Source organism: Megalops cyprinoides, unplaced genomic scaffold, assembly GCF_013368585.1.
Source record: "Megalops cyprinoides isolate fMegCyp1 unplaced genomic scaffold, fMegCyp1.pri scaffold_27_arrow_ctg1, whole genome shotgun sequence".
In the NCBI taxonomy this organism is placed as follows: Eukaryota; Metazoa; Chordata; class Actinopteri; order Elopiformes; family Megalopidae; genus Megalops; species Megalops cyprinoides.
This window is the reverse complement of record NW_023494723.1, coordinates 586,734-602,151: the sequence shown is the minus strand read 5'-3', so window position 1 is coordinate 602,151 and position 15,418 is coordinate 586,734. Positions and strand designations below refer to the sequence as shown.

General features: G+C 45.2%; 1 protein-coding gene across 14 annotated transcripts in view; it reads left to right on the top strand.

The window, feature by feature from the left end:
- The window catches only part of mical3a (microtubule associated monooxygenase, calponin and LIM domain containing 3a), a 121,718-nt gene that overhangs the window by 60,331 nt on the left and 45,969 nt on the right, over positions 1 to 15,418 (top strand). For all 14 annotated transcript variants that reach the window (XM_036520562.1, XM_036520560.1, XM_036520570.1 and 11 more), the window contains 11 exons: positions 4,430 to 4,831; positions 5,068 to 5,275; positions 5,811 to 5,927; positions 6,234 to 6,335; positions 7,429 to 7,584; positions 8,001 to 8,101; positions 9,686 to 9,943; positions 10,558 to 10,673; positions 14,087 to 14,213; positions 14,675 to 14,768; positions 15,141 to 15,288. In XM_036520562.1, coding sequence (XP_036376455.1) covers positions 4,556 to 4,831; positions 5,068 to 5,275; positions 5,811 to 5,927; positions 6,234 to 6,335; positions 7,429 to 7,584; positions 8,001 to 8,101; positions 9,686 to 9,943; positions 10,558 to 10,673; positions 14,087 to 14,213; positions 14,675 to 14,768; positions 15,141 to 15,288 — 1,703 coding nt within the window. In that variant the 5' untranslated portion in view covers positions 4,430 to 4,555. The remainder of the gene's footprint in view (positions 1 to 4,429; positions 4,832 to 5,067; positions 5,276 to 5,810; positions 5,928 to 6,233; positions 6,336 to 7,428; positions 7,585 to 8,000; positions 8,102 to 9,685; positions 9,944 to 10,557; positions 10,674 to 14,086; positions 14,214 to 14,674; positions 14,769 to 15,140; positions 15,289 to 15,418) is intronic.

Below are 15,418 nucleotides of genomic sequence, written 5' to 3'. Positions count from 1 at the left end.
ACTGCGCTATCTCCTGAGCCACTGTCGCCCCTGCACATATACTCCTCTTCTCTCTTCAGATGAAATATTTTAATGCCACCCCTGCAAATCATGGGCCACCTGCAGACACCTTCTCCAACTTAGGACCTTCCAGCGATGCAGCGTCAAGTTTACCTGTCCCCTCCACCTCAGCACCTTGCAAATATTGCACTGAGGTTTCTGTAATATAGGTTTTTTGTGCAATACTCTTATTTATGTTATATTTATAAATCTTTTTATGTATGCACTGATTTCTGTAATATTATATTTTGTGCAATACCTTACTTGCATTGTATTTATAATTTGTTTTATGTCACTTGTTTCTTTAATACTTGTTTCTTTTGTTTGTTTCTAAAATAAACAAATCTCAAAGACATAAAGCGATGCAGTTTCTGTGTGAGTGTATGAACAATATTAATGGTGGTGGAATTTGCTGCAATGCAAGGGGCACCAGCTAAAATTTTGCCTAGGGCACCAAATTAGTCAGGGCCGGCTCGGCATTTGAATATGTATATTCATAAAATATAACACAGGATAAATGTTTGTGCCATACTATTTAGGAAATAGTACATACATACATGTATGTACAGTACACATATATACTGCATACATATCAAGGAAGACTTTACCATTACCTTGCCAAAGTTTGAATGACTTCACCAAGAATGGTCCATTTAAGTCTAGTGGTCCTGGCCCAGGACACCCTGGCAGACCCACAGGAGGTGCAGACCAAGCTTTTGAATTTATCACTGCTCCTTTGACGGTTGACTCCTCCTTTCTAATAGCCTCCAATTATAAGCAATTAGGTACAGATTGCAGATGTGTGATAACAGAACATTGCAGAAAAATGGAACAAAGTGAAGCCTATTTATAATGAGAAGGACATTTGGGTTAAGGATTGTTTGTAAGTATTGGTTGCTCTATATTAAAAATGCATTGCATTGTATTGCATTTCTTCTGGATGTGAGTATTGCATCTCGGATTGGGTCAAATGTGGGGAGGATGGCACTGCAGACAGATGGCTGGGATGCTCCTCTATGGACTCATGGCGTGTCACTTCCTGTGTTTGCTCAGGCTAAATGGCCCTGTGATTAATTGGGTGATAAAGGTTTATGACTTCCCCAAGAAAGTGTGGCAGCCTTGTATCGCAGGGTGGGGGTGGGGGGTGGGGGCATTCCTCACGCCCCTCTGAGGGAGCAAAGCATACATTTCTCAAAACAGGTCATACATTCTATAGTACAGGATGATGATGCTACTGCTCTTAGCAGGGTGGACCGATCACTGTCACCTAACTAGCTACTTAGTGGCACATTGCTGAGCTGCCATCCAGTGGCCTGGCCTTGAAAGTGATAAATGCTATTCATATGTGACCATTATCGAAGGCATAACTGACCTCTATAATTGACACATCCTGGTACCAGCGCATTTCTGTTCTTTATTAAGATATCCAGGGAAACATTCAAGTCACCTTCAGCATGTCAGCATCTTTATCAAAAAAGAAGGTGTATTGCTTCTCAACAGGAAAGGAATCTGTCATGGTAAAACATTCAGTCCTGTGCTTTTTTTGTGATTCTTGCATCCTGTTTTCAACCAATCATAATTATTTGAACCTGGTGCTTGAAAATGATTTGAACTGACTGCATTGAAAGACCTCTGTAACAGTCTAGTGCGCTTTCATCAGAGCTGGCTCCTAGCATTCTGTTCATTCTCTGGCAGTAATGTCTGAGCCCATAGGCATCTGTCCTCTTACACCAATGTCCTAGTCGGCAGCTGGGCTCTGTTTAGTCCGGCGCTCAGTAGAAGGGCTGTTATGAGTTGTTAGAAACTGTCAGGGCCCGGTCTCTCCCTGCAGTCTGTTTTGCAAGCTGTATGCCTGAGAGTGCAGTGACCTTCGCTGTGGAAGACTCCAGGCTTCTTCTGTCATGTCAGCTTATCATGTGTTTCTGCACAGTAAGCATGCCCTGCATTCCGCTGGTAAAAAGGCCAGATAATTTCAGTGCAGAGAGAAAGCGAATGTGATGTTTAGACTCACTGAATGGGTTTTTTAGAGCTATTTTAAAAAACTATTCCAGCCTGGGCAATGGAGAATTTTTAGCTATATAGCTATAGCTTTAGCTTTAGCTACAACGACACAGGGTCCTGGGACTGGTGTTTTTAAAGGTGCATTGGAAAACCCAGGGAAATTGTCTGGTTGGGTGCTCCAACCTTCACATTATCATGCTAAATGTTATTGTCCTGGAGAGCCCTTGAGGACAGCCAGCTAATCTCTGACAGGTATTCATTTTCAAATGCTGACTTTTTCCAGAAAACCTAAAGAGAGGGAAAATAGCATTTTAGAAGAAAGTACTCCATGTTTGTTCATTCATTTTTAGGTTTCCTTTAAACTCTGCTTGACCTCTATGTGTGCACATTATCAGCACATTCTGGCCTTGAGAGATGAGAGGTGGAGAATGTGAGAGATTACTCCCCTGAGGGCTTTTTCATCTTTCAGCACATCCGTGTAGTGGCACAGGGAATAAGTGGTTTCTAGGAACATATAACAGCACAAGCATGCAGGCTCCTCCTCTTAGCTCTGTTTGGACAGAACTGTGCAATGGCCGTTTGACTTGAGATGACATAGAGTATATTGTTTTGGATGATTGTATTAATCTGTCGGAATCTTGAATTGGTTTCCTGTGTCTGTCACAGTGTCACAGATTGGGGGCTCTGGGTCCTTGTCTGGGTTTCTGTCTCTGGTGCTTTCAGCCTGAGACAAGGGGTCAGGTCATGTGAGCATGTGCTACCTTGCCAGCACCCTGATATGATCAATAAACTCTGAACTCCTCAGGTTTTGTTGTACTGTGTTTTTAAACTTGTTTAGCCCAGATCTTTGATGATGAGCAGTTGTTTCTGATAACGTTTTACATTCTGTGTGGTACAGGCATTTGGGAACTGCACAAGATTAATATGTGGCTAAAATACATAGTAGTAAGTATTCATAATTATCCCATAGTACATTAATGATGTGTGAAACTATGAAAGTTTCTCTATGTAAGGAAGCCTAAGTAAATAAATAGGGTGGCGGTGCTTAGTGTCAGGGGAATCTTCACATATAACTCACTTCAGTCCAGGCCTGAAACAGGAAGGACTAAAGATGTGGAAGTATGTGGAGATTTGTATCTAGCAGAATCCTGTTGTCCTCTCAGAAGGTCTCCATTAAAATGTGGTGGCCTTCGATATTTAGTTTACTTTTAAGGCATAGTTTGTAAACCATTAGCTGGAAATGTGTCCATTTGTCTTTTATAAGATGTGCAGATCCTCTGCCTGCTCTGCTTCCTCTTTAAAGCACAGGGGCCTGCTGTAGGAAGAGGTGTTATTTTACATACTCTTTACTCTGTTGGAATGATAGATATTTTCTTATGTCTTTGTATAGACATGCATAAAGGACAGAGCTCATGCTCCTTCATAAGGCTTGTGTGAGTGGTTTCCTGTTTCGGGTAGGGATGTTGACTATTGTCAGGTGTTTACCACCAACCAATGAAATATCACACAATTTAAGAACAAAAAATATGTATTGTTCACTTTAGGTCTTCCAGTGTAAAATCCAAATCAATCCTAGTTCTAACTAGGTGAGGTTCCCCTTAGTGTTCAGTGTTTTCATTTTGTATCCAAAAGTGGGACGGTTTCACACAATAGTCCTGAAACTTTCAGTGCTGAATAAAGTTGAGTTCATCTACATCTGATTGGGCAAAGCACAAGCTAGTTATTTATGTGTATTAATTTTATCGGAGCAACGTTATATGTACAAGGAGCGAGCATGTATTTGGTAGATAGGAGGTGAGCCAAGTTAGATGTGTTGCATGGGGAAAATTACTTGGTGCTGAGCTAATCATGCAATCTGCTTATTTTTGTAGGGAGTCATAGCAAGGCCCAGGTTAAAAGTAGCCTTGAACTATCAAGAGGAGGAAAAAAGCTACGTTCTGATTTCTTCCTTTTTACATTCTGCTGGCTAGCCTACAATGCCTCAGTGTTTTAGAATATGCTTTACTGTTGATCAAATAACCTTGCCACTGTATTCACAAAGTCAAGAAAGAGTGCATTATTTTATTAGTGAATTACTACTGAAGCTGTGAACTCAACTTATTAACGAACAGCCAAATACTTTTGAAATGGGCTAGTTCAGTATTTCAGTAATTATTTGCATCCCTTGATTGAGATATTGATCTGTTATGAAGAATCTAAATGTTACTGTGTTACTGTATGTGTTACTGTGTGTTACTCCATATGTTAGTGTGTTAGTGCATATGTTACTGTGTTACTTCATGTTACTGTATGTTACTCTATGTGTCACTGTGTTACTGTAAATGAAACTGTATGTGACTCAATGTGTGGTTCACTAGAGCTTGCACTCTTTTGCTTGTTTTACTTGCAGAATGACAATGTCTGAGGGTCCCTAAAATTGCTGTGTCGGAGGAGGGTGTGACCAAAGGGGCAGGGGCCTGTCCCAGGCTCCCCTGGCGGGGGGAGGGAGTGATCGGGGCATTCGTGCATTTGGACAATGGGGGACAGGGGTGTCAATGGTGGAGGGGAGAGGGTGAACCACTCCCATGTCCTGTTCGACCGCTTCGTCCAGGCCTCCACCTGTAAGGGCACTCTCAAAGCCTTCCAGGAGCTCTGTGACTTCCTGGAGCTCAAGCCCAATGAGTACCGCGTCTTCTACCACAAGCTAAAGTCCAAGCTCAACTACTGGAAGGCCAAGGCGCTGTGGGCCAAGCTGGACAAGCGGGCTTGCCACAGGGACTATAAGAAAGGCCGCGCATGTGCCAACTCCAAGGTATGCTCCACTGGTAGTAATCCTTAGTTGCCAGATATGCACTGAAAAACTGTCATGAGTGTGTCCCTCTGAAGAAGATGGGCACAGCTGGGAGGTCTGTGATCTTTAACATCGCCTCAGAGTGTTGTTGTGATGTTTGTATGTGGTTCGCAACTTGATGTGTCTGGAAGTGGTGTCCAGCATTTTTGGAGGTTGCGTCTCACTGTGGAATGTGTGGAATGGCTTTTGCCCCACAGTGTCTCATCATTGGGGCTGGCCCCTGCGGCCTGCGGACGGCCATTGAGCTGGGCTTCCTGGGGGCGAAGGTGGTGCTGCTGGAGAAGAGGGATGCCTTCTCCCGGAACAATGTGCTTCACCTCTGGCCCTTCACAATCCAAGACCTGCGTGGTCTTGGAGCCAAGAAATTCTATGGGAAGTTCTGTGCTGGCTCCATCGACCACATCAGTGAGTGCAAACTGGCCCAATTCCCCATAACCTCCTTGATGACCACACATGGTTCTCCCCATATCATTCATGAAGACCACACACAGTTCTCCCCATATTCTCCATCATGACCAAACATGGTTCTCCTCATATCCTCCATCATGACCATATGCAGTTCCCCCAATCTCCTCCATAATGACCAAATGTGGTTCATGGGCGACAGCATCCATACAAAGTAGCTAAAAGGGGACGGAGTCCCTGTTCTTTCAGAATCAAAGTGACAAGAAGGTTTTAGGCCAGAATCCAAAATTGCCTTGGGCTCAGGTCAGGGGTTAGGATTGGAGTTATGGTCTGAATTATTGTTAGAGTCAGGGTTAGAATTAGGTTTAGGAACCTTAGATGGTCAGGAACAGGGTTAGGGTAAGGATTATGGCATCTCTTTCACATATTACATATTCCATTTTTTTCCTGAATCTTGTTCTGTTATTCGTTTGCTTGTTGAATGCCCTTATCCAGAGTGACTAAAAATATGTCATGTCACTTCCTGTGACTGCAGGTATCCGGCAGCTCCAGCTAATGCTGCTGAAGGTTGCTCTGCTCCTGGGCATTGAGATCCATGTCAATGTGGAGTTCAAGGGGCTGATTGAGCCACCTGAGGACCAGGAGAATGAAAGTAAGCCCTCTGTCATCCTGCCTGGAGGGGTACGGGGAAAAGGAAACCTATCTGGCTCCTGGTTGCTTAACACTATTGATTGATTGATTTTTATGAGCATAAATTCATTCCTTATTAAGGATGTGAAACCATTAACATGATACTGTATAGTATGTATAGTATGATGGCAGTGGTATGTATAGTGTGTTTACCTCCAGTGGTAATGTGTGTAACATGCTGACCTCCAGTGGTAATGTGTGTAACGTGATGACCTTCAATGGTAATTTGTGTAACACGATGACCTGCAGTAGTAATATGTGTGCACAGGGGTAGGGTGGAGGGCAGAGGTCCATCCGTGCACACACCCAGTCAGCGAGTTGCAGTTTGATGTGATCATCGGGGCTGATGGGAGAAGGAACACGCTGCCAGGTACAGAGACGCAAGCTAGAGACTGAAATCTACCACAGGGGAATGGTGGAGGGCCCTGGGGTCCCACTATCCACTGTCTGCTCTGCTTTTATGCACTCCATCAATGTCCAGATCTCTTGGTCCCGCTCCACTGACCCTGTCTATATCAATACAGGAGCGGTTGGGTTTGGCTAATGGTTGCCCTGATGGCCACCAGAAATTGTCAGTGAGAGCACAGAGCACTGCATAACTCCTCAGCCAGTTTGCCATAATAGGCTCAGAGTCTGCTGAGGGGGAAATCAGCTCCATCACGAGCTTATCCACCACACCGTCACACTGAGCCTTCTGGCTCATGCTGGAAACAGTATGCAGTGCCTGATTAAATAGTGTAATGTAATAACTGAGAACAGCCTCATGTGGAGGCTGCCATTGTTCCTCAATGGTGGAATGAACTTTTACACTCCATCTGATCTGCTGAGTCCTTCACTATCTTCAAGAAACATCTGTAGACACAGCTTTCCCTGCTCACCTGAACACCTACAACACTACTACCAAGCAATTTTTTAGGTCTTAACCTTGTTTCACTTACAAAAAAAATCTTCAAATGTATGGATTCATGCACTCATATCTCTACTAGCTAGCTTGCACCTTGTCTGGCCAACTATTGCAAATTCATGCAGTGCCTCTTATATTGTTGACTCCTTATATGGCTATTTGCTTGTGTTGTACTCTGCCTCACTTCTAAGTGGCTTTGGATAAAAGCATCTGCCAAATGAATAAATGCAAATGTAATGTAAATGGATTATGTGTGGCAGTGATTCTTCTAGCCATTTGTCTTGTTGTCTGACTTTTTAACCATTTTTGATGCTTATACCTTAAATAATGCTAAACAGAAACAGGGTGATCATTTGAGAGATTTGACTTAAAACTTTACTCCTAAGGATTTATACATGTTCTAAATTGTTGGCACATGGGAGGACATCCATACTGTTCACCTTTTGTGGTGTGTTTCTGTCTCATGACTTTCCGTGTGAGTAGAGGGTTATGGGACGTGTTGAATGACAGTAGAGGGGATTTCATGTGGTCTGACATCACTTCCTCCCCCCGCCTGCAGGATTCCGCAGGAAGGAGTTCCGCGGCAAGCTGGCCATTGCCATCACCGCCAACTTCATCAACCGCAACACCACAGCTGAGGCCAAAGTGGAGGAGATCAGTGGCGTGGCCTTCATCTTCAACCAGAAGTTCTTCCAAGACCTGCGGGAAGCCACTGGTCAGCTTCTGTACTGTTACCTTAGTTTCACTGCACAAGAATGTCTGCTAAATGACAATAATGTAATATAATATAATATCATGCATGCAGGGAGATCAGTCTCTCTAAAATCACTCAAGTACAAAGTCCAAAGATCTCTGCTCAGAAGATGCTTCCCTTCTCAGCTCTGTCAGTGTAACGCTCTGCAGGAACCTTATTGGAGGGAACACAAACAAAATCTTAATTGTCTACATGAGTGTTTTCAGGTTACAGCGGCAGTATAGGTTTAATACATGGAGTGCTTGGAGCTGAGACAGTGTCTTCAAAGACATTACCCTCCCCCTGTGGCTAACGGCTAGCTGTGTGACAGTCCCCACGCAGTAGCGATGTAGAATTAGCTTCTGAGAATGACTGTGCCCCTCTCTGTTGATTTGCAGGAATTGACCTGGAAAATATTGTGTACTACAAGGACGACACACACTACTTTGTGATGACGGCCAAGAAGCAGAGTCTGCTGGAGAAGGGGGTCATCCTACATGTGAGTAATTAAAGCCCCCATCTGGGGTTAGGGGGGTCTGGAGGACCATCTGAGGCCAAGTAAGTGTATCACTATGCTAAGAGTAGTTGCTGAGAAGCATTACAAGAGTTCAGTAAGACACTGAGTTAAGTGCAAAAGTTGCCTCCCTTTATGGGACAGCCCCAAATGTTGTGAACAAAAAGCAAGCTCAAGCACACCTAGTGAGGCGCTTTTCTGATTGGACGCTTGGGTGAAACACAAGTCAGCATACTAAAATGCCAGGTTAAATGTACAAAGTGATATGTACAAAGACATTTTTCATATGTACAAATGGCTAATATCAAAATTCAACTATGTTACACTGAACAGTTAGGCTCACATCTCCTCACACAAACTGAATAGGTTTTATTCTAACTCAACTTTTCCTGAATTCTTTTGTGTAACTTGGGTCCAGAAAATTGCACAACCTAAGGAAACAACAAGGGAAACTAGCATGTGTCCTGAGATGTTTTTTTGTAATGAAGGTTAGGTATGTGCAGCCCCAGGCAGGCTGATAGAGGTGCTGAGCAGCGGAATGTGGGGTGGATGTGGGAGGCTGTGCCCTGTGGAACTGGTTTTCAAACTGAGCTGCTCTGCCTCTAAACCTGCTGGCTATGCGACCTTTAGTGAGGGCCACAGTGGTCAATGTTTGGGGTATAGGGGAGACACCGGATGGGCCCCCCAGGCTCGTCTGCGAGGTTTCCTTGCACTGTTGACTGACTGCTGCATCACTATTTGGGCTGAACCAGAACACCGATGTGTGGTTGTCTGTTTTTTTCTGTGTTGAGTATCCCAGTGTTCATTTATTAATGTATTTATTTGTCTCCATGGCAACATGCGTATTATTGGCCAGCAGAGGTCCATTTTTGTATGTGGTAAGGCACTTCAGGGTTTTGTTAAGGAACTTCAGGGTTAGTCCCTTTCCAAGAGTAGGCTTCCACTAGTGGAAACACTAACCTAGTTCAGAACTGGTTGCACTGCTGGTTGAAAGACTCCTGATTTTGCCACTCCAGTGTGGAGTCGCTGTGTAGATGTCTCCCTGCGCTGGTGACATAAGGCCATCCTGAACCGGAAGAGGAAGTGGCTCTCCGGGAAAGCTGTGTCGCACCAGTGAGAGAGCTCTTTTGGGCAGGGGCAGCTGGATGGAATTAAAGGGAAACAGGACTCCGAGGAAGGGGAGCTCGCATGTCTTAGCCTTGCTGTTCTGGCTAGCGTGACTCTAATGATCATAGAGCTCAAATGCTGAAGTACAAATGCCAAAGTACTGCTGAGGTGGTCTGGATGGTCTCCTAGGCCATCCATCTGAATCAATAATGTCAATATAGTTACCAACACACAGCTGATCAGTGTGTCCTACACACACACACACACACATGCACGCACGCACATGCGTACAAATATACACACGTGCATACACAAGGAGCAGTTGATGGACACAGCTGTGGTCTGTTCAGATGAAGCGCAGATATTGAAGCATTATTCTGAGTGTTGAGTCTTCCAAAAATGGAATGTGGTGTGTGATGACCCCTCCCTGCCTCAACCACACCTACCCCCCTGCTCCTTCAGGACTACGTGGACACAGAGCTGCTCCTCTCCCGGGGAAATGTGGACCAGGCGGCCCTGCTCTCCTATGCCCGCGAAGCTGCTGACTTCTCCACCAGTCACCAGCTGCCAACACTGGACTTTGCCATCAACCACTACGGGCAGCCGGACGTGGCCATGTTCGACTTCACCTGCATGTATGCCTCAGAGAACGCTGCCCTTGTGCGTCAGCGCAATGGACACCAGCTGTTGGTGGCCCTGGTGGGGGACAGCCTGCTGGAGGTGAGGAGTGGGAGAGCAGGGGAGAGGGAGGGAGAAAGAGAGAGGGAATGAGGGACGTGGAGTGAGGAAGAGACAGATGGGGAGAGAGGGAGGGTGGAGGGAGGGGAGGAGAGAGATAGGGGGAGGGAGAGAGAGAGAGAGGAAGAAGGGGAAGAGAGTCAATTTTTCATGAACCGCAAACAATCCAAAGATATAAAAAAACTGTACTTACAAAAGGTTTTGTCAACTTTAAGTTTTAAAGTTGACCATCCTTCTAGTAGAGGACTCAGCTCTGAGTAGAGAAAGGAAGAGCTTTCTGTAGAAGAGAAGAAAGAGACAGATAGAGGCTAGAAGCAGAGAGAGATGGGGGATATATATGCCCTTACCTTATTGTGTGTCTATATTACACACTACAGTGCAGGTCACCCCACTGTACAGCTGTATTCGGATTTCCAGTGAATTGCTACAGTATAACATTACAACATTCAAACTCTGCAGTGTGAGAACTGTCCATTCAGCCTGTCTGGGCTCATCATTGTGCTTGTAATGACAGTAAATCATGTAAATGGTACTCATAATGCATTATAAACCATTACAAACCATGTTATAAACCCAACCACTGTGTCCATTCGCAGCCTTTCTGGCCCATGGGCACTGGCATTGCCCGCGGCTTCCTGGCAGCTATGGACTCTGCCTGGATGGTACGTAGCTGGGCACAGGGCATCTGCCCCCTGGAAGTGTTGGCAGAGAGGTGAGTGGGCCTCAATCTTGTTGTTCTGTCGACAGGAGGATGTCCCCGATCCTGCTGCTGTTATCAATAACAGGAGAAAGGCCTCGATCCTGCTGTTATCAGTAATGGGAGAAAGGCCTCGATCCTTCTACTGTTATCAGTAACAAGAGAAAGGCCTTGATCCTGCTGCTATTAGCAGTAAAGGGAGAAAGACCTCGATCCGCTGCTGTTATCAGTAACAGGAGAAAGGCCTGGATCCTTCTACTGTTATCAGTAACAGAAGAAAGGCCTTGATCCTGCTACTGTTATCAATAATAGGAGAAGGGCCTCGATCCTTCTACTGTTATCGGTAACAGGAGAAAGGCCTCGATCCTGCTGCTATTATCAGTAATGGGAGAAAGGCCTCAATCCTGCTGCTATAAGGAGACAAATTGTACATGGTCCTCTAAAGAAGTTCAGAATAAACTAGAGGGAGCTTCAAGAACGAAGCCAGTGTTCGAACAAATACAGCGCGAGATGGCTACAGCAGGGTACGACAGAAGCGTCGATCAGATCGTCAACAAAAGAAACTGAAAAAGGACTACATGGATCAAAAGAAGGATCTTGGGCGAAGCGGCATTTGTCGGCCACGGAGAAATCCTCATTTTGACCTTCTCAACTCGGTCCTCGACGACAGACTGGCATGCCAGCTGACCGGGGCCTTGAACTCGGCAACAGCAATGTTGGAGGCAAAGGCGGATGATACGCAAAGTTCCACTGATCCTGGTAAGTTTTATTTTTCAAATGTTTCGCCTTGTTGGCAGTCAGCTGTGTATTTCTTAGCTGTTTAGCGAGCTACTAATTTCTCACATCAATATTATGAACGTAACAGATGGCTAGCTAGCTAGCTGTTGTTCAGCTTAACATTACCCAAGCAAGCACATTGATGTGAGAAATTAGTTGCTGTGCTTGCTTGGGTGATGTTGGCTGACCTACAGCTAGCTAGCTACCGTAACCTTTTTTAAAGCACTGTTCTCTTGATTTTGTTGTTTATAGAGTTGTCTACCGTCGATTACGTCGATGCCGACGCGGACCTACCTCCACCACTGGACTGCAACTCGCCCACACCGTCTTGCAGCTCTGGAGCTCAAAGCTCCGCCTCTTCATCACAACAGGCCAGATGGGGTAAGATTTGTTGTGGTGGGTAGGGCTATACTAGTCTCTCACACCAGATGCTATGCAAACATTTTGATATATTTATGAAATATGAAAGAAAAAAGTCAAATGTACCTGATAGTAGAAATGTGTGAGAGAATAGTAGAAACAATTATTTGCAATGGCATGACTACACAAGATCTGTGTTAATTGTTATTGTTCTTTTATACAGGAAAAGGGAAGCGAGACAATGTGGAGCTGCTGCAATATCTGGAGAGGGCAGATGAAAGGTTCTTGCAGCACAGCAAGGACATACTGCAGAGAATGGAGACTGACACCATTGTGTTTCTTGGGCTCATGGAGCGCATGGTGGCCGTGATGGAGGCTCAAGCACACAAATGACTACACTAAACACACCAAAGTGTTTAAAGTTTTTTTTTATTGAAAAGTTTGCACACATTTACTGCACAGCACTTGACACTTTGACATTTTTTGTGACTTTTGTGTATTTTACTGTATTTATTTTTCAAAATAAACCAATTTTCTGAATGTACATGTCTGCTTCAGTATGATTAATCGGCAGAAAAATGCATACTACAACACAAAAACAGAACAGGCTTTTGTAGGGTTACAAAACTGGCAGTGGTGCTGGAAAAAAGATCACCCATCCCCTCCGCTAAAGTAGTCCATTAACACAGCTCTAATGTCAGCCCCTTCTGGATTAACATGGTCAGGTAATGCCTGAACAGGAGGCTGAATGTTTACGTGCCTGTCCGTGTGCTCCTCGGTGAAATTGTCGCCATGTTCCTCACAGATATTATGAAGCACACAACAGGTCAGTGCCATTTTCTTGGTCAGCTCCACTTGCAATCATTTCTTTTTAGGAGGCATCTCCAATCTTCCAAAAGCCATCTCCACAACAGACCGTGCACTGCTCAGCCTGTAATTGTAGGCGTGTTGTTCAGGGGTCAGCCTGCCAGTGTCCGAAAAGGGCTTCATGAGCCAATTCTGCATGGGGTAAGCCGGGTCACCAATCACGTAATGTCCAACATCACAGCCAGAGATGGTCACTTTCACTAAGGGCCTCCCACAAATGTGACCGTTGTAACTCTCTTGTGACTGTTGTAACACTCTTGCCTCATGCACACTCCCTGGATAACCAACACAGACATCCCAGAATAGACCTCTGCCGTCCACAACTGCCTGCAGAACAACTGCATGTCATCCTTTCCTGTTGGAATAGTCTCGAGGATACTCCTCTGGTGCTATTATTGGAATGTGGCTTCCATCTATTGCACCAATACACTGTGGTACTCTCCAACGATTTTGGAAGAAAGTGGACATTTCTACCAACTTGTCAGCATCAGGACATGTAGATTGGGCTGGAAGCAGCACCATGATGACTGTGCTGCAGAATTCCTGAACACAATTAAACACAGTGCTCAGGCCTACCCCAAACAGATGGCTGATGGTCCTGTATTCACAGCTGGTGGCCAGCTTCCAGATGGCAATTACGACCCACTTTCGGATTGGGGCACACAAACGGTAATTCATGCTCCTTCTCCCCATGGCATGCCTGACCCGACCACAGATGTAGTCAAACGACTCCCGGGACACACAGAAATTCTTCACGAATTGCAGAGGGCTGAAATCTGGAACAATTGTGCCCCACCAGTAGTGAGATTGTGGGTGTGCCCACACAACAGGTGACCTCCGCCTTGCCATCAGCTGCAAGACTGCCTGTAAAGATAAATATTGGTGTATCATTCATTTACAGTATTTTTAGATAGATTTAGATTTGTTTAACTGCAGTGTGATCGATACCACCGTAGTCCATGCTAGGTAGCTAGCTAAAGCCTAAGGCTAACAAAGGCTAATTTTAACATCTTACATTCAGTGTTTTAAGAATCAAAACGTGGTAGGTAATTACCTTTCTTCTCGAACGTAATCACCGTCCATAGAAATAACAATGAGCAGCACAAATGCCAAAGTCGGCTCGCAAAGCCAGGAGCAACACTTGTAAAGACACGATGTAGTCCGATATACGAATACAGACGCATTCAGATGTAAACAGTGACGTAATGACATAGCTCTGTGGTGGCTCTCTGCCCGTGGAAAAGCAAACTGGTTCTTTGAAGTTTCGCAAATTGAACCAACTCTGAACTGGCTCTAACACCAGCCCAGAACTAGCACGTAGTTCGCGTTGGTGGAAAAGGGGTATGAGAAAGGCCTATATCCTGTTGCTGTGATCAGTAATGGGTCCGAAATCTCTCTCAACCCTCCCTTCCCTTTTCTTAAAGGGAGAGCATCTACCGTCTGCTCCCGCAAACCACCCCAGAGAATGTGAGCAAGAACTTCAGCCAGTACAGCATTGACCCCACCACCCGGTACCCCAATATCAGCCTGCATCTGCTGAGGCCCAACCAGGTGCATGTCCCATCAGAGCTGTGATGACACACAGTACCCCTTGCTGACGAGCATGAAGATGACGATGATGATACAGATGAAATGGACTGCACTGTACCTTCTGATTTGCAATTTATATAACATACTGTAAATCTGTAATACTTTGTAAATTGTCCTGGGTACTGATGTCTGCTAAATAAATCCATCATGATAAGTCATAATCATAATAATGTGTAGCATAGCAGTAAGGAGCAGGGCTTGTAACCAAAAGGGTGCTATTTTGATTCCCCGCTGGGGGACTGCTGCTGTACCCCATGTAAAGGTACTTAACTTACAACTGCTTCAGTAAATATCCAACCGTATAAATGGATAAAATGTAAAAATTGTAACCTAAGTAAGTTGCTCTGTATAAGACCATCTGCTTAATAATGTAAAGTAATAATAATGATAATTGCATATTAATAGGATGTTACTGTCTGCAGGTGCGGCACCTCATAGACACGGGGGAGTCCAGGGATCTGTGTATTGACATGGAGAGAGTGGTCAACGCCTCCACACCCAGGGTGGGGAGAAATGGTGAGCAGCCTGCGTGTGGTCTCTCATACGCTCCTCTGATTGGATATGAAAGGTTCTCAAGACTGAAACCATCACCACAAACAATGCACACATCCATCTGCTCACAAGAACATTTTCTGCATTTTATCTATCCAGATGCTGCCAGTGCAGTTTCCCTTTAATTAAAACTCTCTTTTTTGTTATTTAGAATTAATGGCCCCCATGACTTATCGCTTCTTAGGCCTTGGCAGTATGGCCATTTCCATGGTGCTGATTGGTCACATGACTGACTAACTGGCCAGTTAATCGGGCCAGACTGACAATGCAGAGGCGGGATTTGGCGGGATGACAGACAGAGCCCTGTCATTCACAGTGTTGCACTGTGTTTCCCAGAGTCCATTGCACGCTCCAGCAAGCTGCTGAGCTGGTGCCAGCGGCAGACAGAGGGCTACAGGGGCGTGGCCGTCACAGACCTCACCATGTCTTGGAAAAGCGGGCTGGCCCTGTGCGCCCTCATCCACCGCTACCGCCCCGACCTCATGTGAGTCCCTCCCCTGCATGCCGCTGACTCCCACTACTCCACTGAGAACCTCAGTAACCTAGCCAGGTCAGTCAGCCCCTGACCTGGAGTCAGCCCCACCACACATCAGCTGTAATGCTCCAAAACATTC